This window comes from Garra rufa, chromosome 10 (assembly GCF_049309525.1).
Source record: "Garra rufa chromosome 10, GarRuf1.0, whole genome shotgun sequence".
In the NCBI taxonomy this organism is placed as follows: Eukaryota; Metazoa; Chordata; class Actinopteri; order Cypriniformes; family Cyprinidae; genus Garra; species Garra rufa.
In genome coordinates, this window is record NC_133370.1 from 27,230,157 (window position 1) to 27,243,891 (window position 13,735).

The 13,735-nt window shown below is 36.1% G+C and overlaps 1 protein-coding gene across 1 annotated transcript; it reads left to right on the plus strand.

Moving 5' to 3' along the window:
- Window positions 1-2,077: 2,077 nt before the first annotated feature.
- Window positions 2,078-13,635, plus strand: nck1a (NCK adaptor protein 1a). Its single transcript, XM_073848084.1, has 3 exons — window positions 2,078-2,193; window positions 10,911-11,620; window positions 12,730-13,635. Exons 1-3 carry the CDS (start codon window positions 2,160-2,162, stop codon window positions 12,922-12,924), a joined length of 939 nt encoding a protein of 312 aa, XP_073704185.1. The 5' UTR covers window positions 2,078-2,159; the 3' UTR covers window positions 12,925-13,635.
- The last annotated feature ends 100 nt before the right edge of the window (window positions 13,636-13,735 follow it).

Here is a 13,735-nt window from a genome sequence, read left to right on the forward strand (position 1 = left end):
TCGTAAAAGGTGTTTATACAACAGTCATATTCTTGTTCAGCTACAAGCATGCTGATTTGGACTTTCATTGTTTGTATCACTTGTTTTGTCCATGTTGTGGGTTTCAGAAAGTGTTATTTTAGTATTATTTATGTAGTTTTTAAAATTAATATTAGATTTACTAATATCTGTCTATCATATTTAGTTTTAGATCACTTTTAGTTTTTATGTCCCCCCAGTTAGTAATTTAAGTGATTTAGTGATTGAACTTAAACTTATACTATATCTTTTATTTTATTTGAATTATTAGGTTTGTTTTTTTTTACTTTAATTTTTAGTCATTTTAAGTGCTTTATTTATTTTTTGTTTGTTTTTCAGTTAATTTCAGTGTTTCAACTTAAACTTATATGTGTTTTATTTTATTTGAATTATTTGTTTATTTTATTTTATTTAAATTCTTAGTAATGTTAAGTGCTTTATTCATTTGTTTGTTTCAACTTTAACTTTTTTTATTTATATTATTCTTTATTTAGTTTTTTTTTTTTCATTTTAGTTTTAGCCCACTTCTATTTTTAATTTCACCCCAGTGAGTTATTTCAGTGTTTCAAGGTTTTTTTTTTAGTTGTTGTTGTTTTTTAGTTTTAAGTGCTTTATTAGTTAGTTTGTTTGTCTGTTTAGTTTTTAGATTTTCCTATTTTTCTTTATTTATTTTTAGTTGTAGCCCACTTTTGGTTTTCATTTCACCCCAGTTAGTAATTTCAGTGTTGCAATGTCTTTTTTTTTTTTTTTGTATGTTTTAAGTGCTTTATTTTTTTTTTTTATTTGTTTGGTTTTCAGTTTGTATTTTTCATTTTTGGTCAATTGGGTGTTTAAACTTAAACTTATACTATATTTTTGTATTTTATTTGAATTATTAGGGGTTTTATTTATTTATTTATTTATTTATTTATTTATTTATTAGGATTTTCCCTTTTCCTTTCTTTCTTTCTTTACTTATTTATTTATTTGTAGTTATAGCCCATTTTTGTTTTTTTATTATTATTATTTCACCCCAGTTAGTCATTTCAGTGTTTCAAGTTTTTTTTTTTTTTTTTTAGTATGTTTTAAGTGCTTAATTTATTTGTTTGTTTGTTTTTTGAGTTTTTCATATTTGGTCAATTTGGTGTTTAAACTTAAACTTATACTATATTTTTGTATTTTATTTGAATTATTTGGGTTTTTATGTACTTATTTATTAGGATTTTCCCTATTTTTCTTTTTCCCTTTTCTTTCTTTCTTTATTTACTTATTTATTTATTTGTAGTTATAGCCCACTTTTGTTTTTGTTTTTTGTTTTTTTTAGTCCAGTTAGTAATTTCAGTGTTTCAACTTAAACTTATACTATATTTTTTATTTTCTCTGAATTATTAGTTTGTTTGTTTGTTTGTTTTTTGTCATTTTAGTTTCATTTTTAGTATTTTTAAGTGATTTTGTCATTTATTCATTTATTTATCTTTTAGTGTTTTAACTTTAACTTGTACTGTGACCTATTTTTGGGTCATGACCTACAGCTGAGAACCACACATTTACCTCTAATATTTATCATTATAAAATATAGATCCTAACCGGTACAACAGCTCCTGCACCTGAACTGCCAGTGACACGAAGTTCATTTATTTGAAATTCATGTACAGACAGAAAAGTATACCTTGGATGTAGAAGTCTGCTAAATGTTAATATGGAATATGCTTCAATGTTTATTACATTTGCTTTTTACAGACACTTTTATCCAAATCTCTTTCACAGAACCAACAATATTCATAGTGTACAATGCCAGGTTTGATAGAAAAACTAAACTAGAGTTGAAATGCAAAGAAGATGAACCAGAATAAATTTGCTGAAAGTTTTGTGGCTCACTAGGGCATGTGCTCTGTTTGTTAACTTATAACAGTGATATACATAGTTGGCTTGAGTTTCCACAGAAGAAGTGTTTGAGGCCCAGCCAGCCACTACAGAGTCTACGGAAAGGACCCCTTGACAGCCATTGGCTAAGGACAGTCATGTGTGTGGGGTGGAGAGTCTCTCTGTCAATAACTCTGGACTTTCAGGAAGTTCTCATGGAATAGCTGCTGCTCTGTTACAGAGAGAGAGAAAGAGCGAGCGGGTAGCGTGTGAGAGAGGGGCGGCTCGCAGAGCTGGGAATGGATATGGCCAACCTTTTCAAACACTTCTTTCGTGAGTACATATTTACTTTAGATTTATCTTTTCCACTGAAGGACTAAAATAACACTCTTCAGAGATTTGAGTTAATGTGTTAACAGTACAATGGCAACAACTGTATTAAGCAAAAAAGAACCGTTCCTGTGAGTTTCACAATGGTTGTGATTTATAAGTTATACTTGTGTTGTCAGGCTTTTGTAACTGCCCTTCTAATGTATAATCAGCTGAAAGTGGGCGGATAAGGGTTTGAAAGACTGTATATGCACAGTATAACTAGTCTTCACAGTTATTTTTCAGTTTGGTATCATTCAGAATGTTTATTATTAACAATATAAAAAAGTTATTTAGAGTTTAAGTGCATAATAATATGTTTTTGGTGACTTGTGTGTCTCAGGGTTGTAAACCTGAATGAGTCACTCATATAATGTCATATGCACAACCGTGAACCCATTGACATATTTTATAGGGCAGTTAGGCTGCACTCAGGTACTTCAAATACTTTCTTTTTACTATAAAATTGGCCATAAGCGAGGGAGGAAATGGCACCAGGCCCTTTGGGCAAGCTTGGACAGTCTTAAAAAACAAAAATCAAAGCAGAAACCCGTACAGGCCCACCTAAACCTCCTCTACTGTCAACTTGAGCTACTCTGTGAAGGCGGCCGGAAGCTCTCTAATTCAACGCAGATTTCTAGTGCAGGAAAAGAGAAGGATGTGAGGCAATGAATAATTGAGGCCTTTGACTCGGGGTTTCTTTCTCTCTCATTACGTTCTTCTTTCCCAACACATTCAGCATTTCAAAGTGTACTACAGTGGACAAGACAGTGGGGTGTCGTGACTTGGCAGAGCGAAGGAGCGGATCTCAGAGGACAAAAGAACAGTAGCGACGGGACAAAACACTTCAGCAAATGAGACTCCTTATTTGCGTTCGCTTGTTTTGTTTGCTCACTTTTGAAAATTCAAGAGAAGAGGGGAAAAATTGCAGGCTGCTCGGGTGGCCTCCTGCCAGCTCTGTGTCTGCCTTTCTTTCTCTCTCTGTGCATTAGTATGCCGTGGAAGTTCAGAGAGGCTATTGTATACCAAACGGAGGCGTGACTCCAGCACAAAGGGAAAATGTCTCAAGTTTTAGTTGTGCAATTTTGCATTTAAATACTGTTGCAAAAATTAGCCACAAAACAAAATATATCGTCGGTTGAAATGAGAACAGAAAAGGGCAGAGCAGCTGTGAGGTCAAAAGTGAGCAGAAACACATGCTGAAGTTCATCATGGGTTTGTATCTGTGTGGATGCGTGTGTTGCGTCGCTCTGAGAATTAACGGCGCTACCTTTGCTGACAGCTCTTGGACGCTACATCTGTTTGTGAAGAGGCTATTTGTCTTATGATGTCATTGGTGGAGTGAGCTCAGCCCGAACAGAAACAAAGGCGGGGTGATTTGGCCGCGTTCGCTCGGTTCCTGTCGTGGATATGAGAGTGCTGCTTGCCACGGGTCACATTACATTGATAATCACACTCAGCTTTTTCAAAACCTGGGTTGAGCGAGAGATTTCGTTCAATATTGAGGTTGAAAATGAGGTCAATTCAAAATGTTCAGTTACAGTTTAAGTCAAAAGTTTACATACGCCTTGCAGAATCTGCAAAATGTTAATTACTTTTTCAAAATGCATTTTTTTTTATTTAGCACTGACCTTTCACATAAAAGACGTTTACATATAGTCCTCAAGAAAACAAAAAAAGACCCTTTTCAAAAGTTTACATACACTTGATTCTTAATACTGTGTTGTCACCTGAATGATCCAAAGCTGTTTTTTAGTGATAGTTGTTCACGAGTCCCATGTTTGTCCTGAATTGATCAACTGCCCACTGTTCTTCAGAAAAATCCTTCAGGTCCCACAAATTCTTTAGTTTTTCATCATTTTTGTGTATTTGAACCCTTTCCAACAATGACTGTATGATTTTGAGATCCATATTTTCACACTGAGGACAACTGAGGGACTCATATGCAACTATTACAGAAGGTTCAAACACTCACTGATGCTCCAGAAGGAAACACAATGGAAATGTTTTGGCTTTTAGTATGAATATGTGAAAACGGGGGGGTGAAAACTTTTTGAATTTGAAGACCAGGGCAAATTTGACTTATTTTGTCTTCTGGGAAACGGAAATATCTTCTGTAGCTTCTGAAGGGTAGTTCAAAAGTTTTCACCCCCGGCTCTTAATGCATCGTATTTCCTTCAGGAGCATCAGTGAGCGTTTGAACCTTCTGTAATAGCTGCATATGAGTCCCTCAGTTGTCCTCAGTGTGAAAAGATGGATCTCAAAATCATAGAGTTATTGTTGTTAAGGGTTCAAATACAAAAAAAGGGTGAAAAACCAATTTGTGGGACCTGAAGTATTTTTCTGAAGAACAGCAGGCAGTTTACCTGTTTAGGACAAATAAGCAACTCATGAACAAACACTAAACAAAAAAAAAAAACAGCTGTGGATAATTCAGGTAACAACTGTTTATTAAAAATCAATCGTATGTAAACTTCTGAACAGGGTCACTTTTATAAAGTCAACCATTATTTGTAAACTATATGTAAATTCAGGTCAGTAAGTACTACATAAAAAATAACATTTTGTATGATCCCTCTTATTTTGGTAAAACAATTAACATTTTCATCACTTCAACTGTATGTTTCTTTGAAAAAATTGTGAAATTGGACAAAAGCCACATGCAAACTTTGTCAGATATATGCAACTCATTTTAAACTGGTTTCAAACTCTATATTCATTGCGTCTTTGTTCAGCTTTTGGGTTGAAGTCCACTCCAAGACTCTTTTTATATGGAATTGTTCATTGTGTTGCCAAGGTTTAGGATCAATTCTGCCTTATCTGTGCCTGTGAATGTTTTTCCGCATGTGGAAAACTGGGAAATTGACTGGAAAGCTGAGCTGCCGTTATTCTGGCTGTCAGAGGAAATGAAACAAAAGCAGACAGGACACAGTGCCTCAAGCTCCGTCCTTGAGTCACGTCATGAAGACAGTTAAGATCTGCGTGGATCCTGCTTTCATTACCGTTGCCTGGAACTTCCATTGAAATAAAATTTCAAATTCATTGGCTTTTCCACACGTCCGCATGATGGTTTTACCTCTCCAGTTGGTTGCGTCACGACCGACCGTGATAGTGATTTATCACTGACAACTCCTTTCCCTCCAATTTTATGCTTGTGACTTTTATGTTTCCATGGTCGCTTGGAATACAGCGGCTGTTACGGATTTGGAAAGTTTAATTTTGATGGAGCGGATGAGCTCTGTAATTCCACACATATGAATGAGTTAACTGGATCACGAGGCTGTTTTACATTTCAACACTCTGTCCCACTTTTTTTGTGCTGGTGTTTATTTTACAGGAAACTCTTCTATCACTCTTCTGCTTTTTCTTCCTGTTGATGTTCATGGATGGTCAAAAATTAGATTTCCTTTTCATTTGGAGAGGGCGGTTCCCTTTTTCTCTTTTTCTTTTTTACCATTTCTCAGACATTCTTATAAATTAACTGTGTTTTAAAGACAGTTCAAACTGTACAAACAACTCTAACTACCCATGCATACACTAATATGCTGATTTGCTGTTCAAGAAACATTTTTATTAATATTATTATCAATATTTAAAACGGTTGAGTACATTTTTTAAGGATTCTTTGATTAATATAAAGAACCAAAGATCAGCATTTATCTGAAATAAAAAGCTTTTGTAACATTATATATATATACCATTCAAAGCTTGTATAGTTGTATAATAATTTTTGGAGAAAAAAATATAGAAATAATACTTTTATTTAGCAAGTGTGCTTTGAATTGATCAAAAGTGATGATAAAGACATTCATAATGTTACAAATGATTTCTATTTCAGATAAATGCTGTTCTTCTGAACTTTCTATCCATCAAAGAAACCTGAAAATATTCTGCTCAGCTGTTTTCAACATAATGATAATAAATGTTTTATGAGCAGCAAATCAGAATATTAAAATGATTTCTGAAGGATCATGTGACTGAAGTGATGCTAAACATTCAGCTTTAAAAGAACACAAATTTTAAAATATATACAAATAGAATATATTTTAAATAGTAAAAATATTCTGTCTTTGCTGTACTTGGGCACTGTACTGAAGAGACTAAAAAAACATTAAAAATCTTACTGTTCAAAACTTTTGACTGGTAGTGTATATACATAAAATATTCATTTTAAAATATATAAAATGTAACATTTCATTATTCTGGTCTGGCGCCTTTCTTATTATCAGCACTGTTGAGTGTGTAAAACAGTATATTCACATTTCATTCACACACAGACAAATTTTAGTTTCAACAAAGGCCAAAAAGAAGCATGTTTCTGTAGAAACTCATCAGCCTATTGTTCTTCTGAAGACATTTCCGTGAACTGCTCTCTTGAAAGAACAGAGCAAACTGGATCTAACCAGTACAGTGAGAAGTGGACGGCCCTGCTGCACAACAGCAAAATGAGGAGTACATCAGAGTCTCTAGTCTGAGAAACAGCCCCCTCACTGGTGCTCAGCTGGCTGGTTTATTGAAAACTACATGTCAAATATCAGTTTCATCAGCAACAGTGAAGAGAAGACTCTGGGAAGCTGCTGGCCTTTAGGCAGAGTTTCACAGATAAACTTTAATCTGAAACTTAAATAAGCAAACAAGAAGTTGTGTTGTTGGCTGTTGTGGGAACTTTTTGATTGTGAGAAATGCCCTGAAAGCCTATAACACCTGTGGGAAGTGCTGCTGAAGCATGAAATGAAAATTTGTTTATTTAATTTGATGCATCCTTGGTGAGCATGTATCAGCTTTCATAGTGATTGCAAACTTTTGAACAATATAGTACATATTTTGCTTCATATATTGAAGTGCTTTAAAACACGCAGTGTTATTCTATGTGTTGAGGTAATTTCAACTGAAACAGGAAGACAAGGCGTGACATATCTTACCTTTTTTAAATAGCCAATAGCGTTTCTTTGATATCACAGCTTGGGTCAGAACCGTTGAGCTCGTCAAAGCTGCATTTGACAGTGTATGACAGCCACAATATCATCCATATCGCTATAAAACATAGCTTTCTGTGTAGAATTCAAATGGGTCCGATACGTTCTGCGCTAATTTACGCATACGATCCGCTCTTGTGTCTCTGGGAATGCGTTTCCCAAAAGCATTGTTAGCCAACTATGGTCGCAAGTTCCGTTGTTACCAACATAATTCAACGATTCGGTGCTTCCCGTCACCATAGTTCAAACGAACATTCGCAAACAGCATCGCAAACTTATGTAGTTAGAACTACAGCTCTCGACCTGTGGTTAGAAGCATAGTTTCTCGTTAGTAAGACATATGAGCTCAATAAATTATGCTCTTGGGCACAATAAGTAAGCTAACATGAGTACAATCTATATCTTCCATTGAATATAAATATAAATGGATTTTAATCTATGTAATTTGTTCATCCTCTATAAGCGTTGTTTATGAATAGTGCGCATGTGCACAAATGCCTAAGGGAACCCCGGAGTATGACTTAAGAGAGAACACGCGATGAATCAAACATCAAATAAAGCAAAATGACAGGGAACAAAAAATAGTAAATTAGTCATTAGGTGCCATGTTCAATATAGACGTTTTTCCTGAACACGGAAGTAAGTCCGACTCTTAACTGAAAGAATGCTTTGCATTTCCGGTCTGCATTGTTTCTAGTCAAATTAGGGTATATTCCGAGCTAATAAACTAATGTTAAACCTATTAAAATGTGTTTAAAAAGCACATGGCTCCATAGCGCCATCACTTGGCAATGTCGCAATGACCGTCATTTGTCAGTGCCTCACTTTAATGAGTGTGTAGATGACACGAAGCAGCGGACCTTAGCTACATTAAAAACAGATGGACGCTATTTGAATGGGTTCCTATGGAAACCGGAACAGAAAAGCATTCAATCTGACGTTAGAATTAGTAATGGCGGCGCTCATCGTTTACTCAGGAAAAAGGTCTATAGCTGCATTTTTGAGATCTCTAATCAGTTAAATAGCAGAAGTTATTACTCGGTGACATCATTAACAACGGCCCTAAGTTGCTGAACTAATGTGGTTCAAACGACTGAGATGCGACGGTGTTCGGGAAATACTCATGACTAGCTAGTTCGTTTCCACAACAATGCATCGTACTATGGAGGTTAACCAGCGAGTTACATCGTTGTACGGGAAACGCACCCCTGGACCGGAGCAGACTGCGTGTGGCAGTGGCTATGCGCACTGCGGCGATTCATGTGACACAGGTCGACCAGACGTGACCAGACGTCTTTCAACACAATGGAAAGCATATTTACACTGTCTAAATCGTTTCTTATCCTCTCTATAGTGCACTACGTGCCATCCACCGTAAAGAAAACACTAATTCTGTGAACAAGTGGTTGCTTTCAGCCGCAGTTTCTGCATCTATTTTTATTGTAGGGGGCGTGGCGCTTCGGATTCTAGAGGGCATTTGATTGGACAGAAAGTTAGACTGTAAATTTCGAATGCTTATTTTATGCGAACTTTGTCATTTAAACACACTAGCTTAACCTTAAAGGGATAGTTCACCCAAAAATGAAAATTTGATGTTTATCTGCTTACCCCCAGGGCATCCAAGATGTAGGTGACTTTGTTTCCTTAGCAGAACACAAACAAAAATTTTTAACTAAAACCGGTGCAGTCTGCCAGCCATATAATGGCAGTGGATGGGCACCAGACCTTTAAAAGTAAAAAAAAAAAACATGCACAGACAAATCCAAATTACACCCTGCGGCTCGTGACGATACATTGATGTCCTAAGACACAAAACAATCGGTTTTTGCAAGAAACTGAACAGTATTTATATAATTTTGTACCCTTGAAACACAGCCACGTCCAGCTGTCCTGAGTACGAGCTTATCATCCGGCTCGTGACATGTGTACGCGCTCTGGCGTAGTATACGCAAATGCCGGAGGGGAAAATCGGTGAAAAGTCAACAGTCCCGGATGAATTTGCGCAAGCAAACGTAATCTTTTAGCTTTAAATCGGTTTGAACAATCAGAATAAGCGTAAGTAATTACCGTTTGGAATAGCCACTACACACAATCTCTGTGCACTGTGTAAACCAGTGGTTCTCAATCCTGGTCCTGGGGGACCCCTGCTCTGCACATTTTGCATGTCTCCCTTATTTAACACACCTGATTGAGATCATCAGCTCATTAGGAAAGAGATCCATGAACTGAACTAACAAGCTGAAGATCTCAATCAGGTGTGTTAAATAAGAGAGACATGCAAAATGTGCAGAGCAGGGGTCCCCCAGGACCAGGATTGAGAACCACAGGTGTAAACAATGAGTGTCGTATACACGCGACAGATCGCTTCCGGTGTTTGCGTATACTACGCCAGAGTGCGTACACATGTAACGTGCCTGATGCTAAACTCGTGCTCATGACAGTTGGACGTGGCTGTGTTTCAAAGGTAAAAAATGATATGAATACTGTTCAGTTTCTTAGGACATCAATGTATCGTCACTTAATTTGGATTTGTCTGTGCATGTTTTTTTTCAGATTTATTTTTTTGGCACTTTTGCCTTTTTATTACGATAGGACAGATCAGACATGACAGGAAGCAAAGTGGGAGAGAGATGAGGGGCGGGATCGGGAAAGGTCCTCGAGTCGGGATTCGGAGCGCAACGGCGCTATATGTCGACGCGCTGCCCACAAGGCTATCTGCGCCGACGTGCATGTTTTTTTTTACTTTTAAAGGTCTGGTGCCCATCCATTGCCATTAAATGTCTGGCAGACTGCACCGGTTTTAGTTAAAAATCTTTGTTTGTGTTCTGCTGAACACCTACATCTTGGATGCCCTGGGGGTAAGCAGATAAACATCGAATTTTCATTTTTGGGTGAACCATCCCTTTAAGGCTAACATATTCATACTAAAAGCCAAAACATTGCAATTTTGATTTCATGGGGACAAGTTTTTTTTTTTTTTTTATCTTTTACATCTTCATTATGATCTACATGGTTCTAAAACAAGAATGAGATGTTGACAGGAATGGGTGTATGTTTTATCGTTTGCGTGGCACAGACTCATCCAGTGGATTCATGCCCAGAAATGAGTGTTTTAAGCTGATCAAAATTTTTTGGGTGTGTTTTTCCTGACTTGATTTAGTAGTCTTGTACAACAATTTATGCAAGAGGGTAAACCTGTCAAACATGGCATGTCAATTTGTAAGTGTTTACATTAGTGGCATACTCAACTCATGAAGACACAGGATGATAGTTGGTGTACATGATGTGCAGATTTCAAATCTGTAGCACATTTATTGCACTGTTATTGTACTAGTTCTTTATAATGTGAAATTGTCAAGTGTAACCTTGACAATTTCACATTATAAAGCTAAATTATGTCATTTTGCAATGGTGAACTGAAATAAGTCTATGCTAGCTTGTGAGTATCAGAAGTTATGTTTCTTAAAGGGATAGTTCACCTAAAACAATAATATTCTGTTATTAGTTACTCATCCTCATGTCGTTCCAAACTTGTAAGACCTTTGTTCATCATCAAAACACAAATTAAGATATCAGGTTTATTACAGCATGAGGGTGCATAATTAATGACAGAATTTTTATTTTTGGGTGAACTATCCCTTTAACAGCACATTTGCTATCAAGAATCATCGTCTAAATGCTCATATTACATATCCTTTTCTTCAGGTATCGGAAAGGTGAAGCAGAAAGGCTGTATGCGAGATTTGCCCTCCAGCTCGGAGAAATACGACTGCGATGAGCGACTGTATGACCTCAACCTGCCCGCGCTGGTGAAGTTTAACTACACCGCGGAGCGGGAAGATGAACTCTCCTTGGAGAAGGGCACAAGGGTCATCGTGATGGAGAAGTGCAGCGACGGTTGGTGGCGAGGAACCTATAATGGCCTTTCTGGATGGTTTCCCTCCAATTATGTCACTGAGGATGTGGACGGGACAATGAGGGGCGACTCTGTAAGCTCTCTTAAAGATAGACTGGCCTCTGTGGGGCACAATAACAACGGCTCTCAGGTTCTGGAGACTGTACAGGCACTTTATCATTTCAGCTCCGGCAATGTCGAGGAGCTGAATTTCAACAAGGATGAACTTATGGATGTGTTGGAGAAACCTGAGAACGATCCTGAATGGTGGAAGTGTAGAAAGGAAAATGGGCAAGTGGGTTTAGTGCCCAAGAACTATGTTACAGTTATACAGAAAACACAAAGAGAACTGGGGAATTCAGGACCACCTACTTCAAACTATGACATTGAGCCTTCTATGGACGGAACATTTGGAGGAAAACCATGGTACTACGGCAAACTGACACGACATCAGGCTGAGATGGTATTGAACCAGAAGGGTGTGGATGGTGACTTCCTCATCAGAGACAGCGAGTCTACGGTAACAGTTTTATTGAAACTCTGACTAAATGTTGGATATAATTTAATTATATATAACCAGATTCGGCTGGTATACATTTTGACATGTTGCTTTTTTCTTTTTACATATTTTGACCCTGGACCACAAAAATATTATGGGTCGAATTTACAAATTTTTAGGTAATTAAGTAAAGATCATGTTCCATGAATATGTTTTGTAAATTTCCTACCATAAATACATTAAAACTTAATTTTTGATTAGTAAAATGCATTGATAAGAACTTAATTTGTAACTTTAGATGTATAAATCTCAGTTTCAAAAAATTGACCCTTATGACTGGTTTTGTGGTCTAGGATCACATTTATTTAAAGAAACAGTTCACCCAAAAATGAAAATATAACTGCAAATTTACTCAGTGTCAGGTTGAATGTGGATGAGTTTGTTACTTCATCTGAACAGATTTGTAGAAATACATCATTTTTTACCAAGAGATCCTTTATAATAAATGGGTGCCATCAGAATTAGAGTCTAAATAGCTGAAAAAAATATCTCAGTAATCCACAATCCAACTTCAGTCCATCAGATGCTGTCTTGTAAAGTGAAATGTTGCATGTTTGTAATATTATATAGTCCTGTATCCATAATATTGCTTCCTCCATTGAATAATTGTCTTATCTGAATCAGAAAAGAAATATACACAGATCAAGCACCATTTATAAGAAAAACAGTCGAAAATAGTTCAAAACAAACATGTCTGTGGATTTTGATATAAAAGGTCACAGGGGATGGACTTTTTTAACTAGTGGAAGCGTTATTATGGATTATGGAGTAGTATTTTGAACAGAAGCAACAACTTAAAGTTAAAATACATTAATGAAGTTTTTTTTTCTTACAAACACATAGCTTTTCACTTCACAAGACAATAACCGATTGACTAGATTATTGTGATGTTTTTTGTTAGCTGTTCAGACTCTCAGTCTGACGGCACCCATTCACTGCAGAGGATTCATTTTTGCCTTTACTATTCCTTTTAGTATCATTTTCAAAGTATAATTAGTCACAAACATTTTCATTTGTCCTTTGTTGTGAACATATCGTTTCATTTTTTTTTTTTTTTTTTTACTTTCCAGCCAAATGACTTCTCCATCTCTCTGAAGGCGGTGTATAAGAACAAGCATTTCAAGGTGCAGCTAAAAGATGGACTCTACTGCATTGGCCAGCGCAAGTTCAGCTCCATTGAGGATTTGGTGGAACATTACAAAAAAGCTCCCATATTTACAAGTGAACACGGAGATAAACTGTACCTGATTAAAGCGTTAACCTGAGCCTATTACATCTAACCCTGTTATTCATCTGCAACAACGTGAAACTAAATTGACTGTGCATTGGGAAAGTGTTGAAAAATCCTTTGATTAAATGTTTAAATGTTAGTGTATTTACAATTACATATGTGTTAGATGTGTTGGCTTCAGCATTGCTCCAATTTAGGATATTCAACAAATTAAACTGCAAACTCTAGTATATATCAGGACGATAAGCTATTTTTATAATTGTACAGCTGTTCCAGTGCAGTGGTCCAAAATCAATTGTTCACTTGACCAAGTTGCCCTTTGCATGAACTTTATGTATGTTCATACTGTAGGCTTATTGTGATTGATAAGTTTTGAAGTGGTATAAGTGTTAAGATACTTAAAAAGTGGAGAATGCATCATTCTAAAATGAAATATAATTGCCGTTTCTACCTATACATTTAATTAACCCCTTTCATGACTTTTCTTGCTATGTTGTTCTTTTGCCAGTGCCAAAACTTTCTTTACAATCTACATTGAACTTTTCCAGAGAGTATATTTCTATTTCTATAGGCCTGTCAGAGCTAAAATCTTTTTGTTAATTGTCTTTCTTAACTACTAATTTGTCATTGTAACAACTTGTATACTGTGAATGTTGTTTCCTTCCACAGTGAATCTGTAGTTTTTTCTTTTACTTAACAATTCTTAATAAGTGTACCTTTTAATAATAAAAAATAAAGTATTATACATGCAAGTTTCTCCTTTTATTAAATGCATTTAAAGATACTCAAAATCTCTATCACAGTTTTGTACAGTTCACAGTAATATACAGTTGAAGTCAAAAGTT

Coding starts and splice junctions, on each gene's coding strand:
- nck1a (XM_073848084.1), top strand. CDS start 2,160: ATGGATATGGCCAACCTTTTCAAACACTTCTTTC. Junction 2,194..10,910: donor CCTTTTCAAACACTTCTTTC/GTGAGTACATAT, acceptor CCTTTTCTTCAG/GTATCGGAAAGGTGAAGCAG. Junction 11,621..12,729: donor TCAGAGACAGCGAGTCTACG/GTAACAGTTTTA, acceptor TTTACTTTCCAG/CCAAATGACTTCTCCATCTC.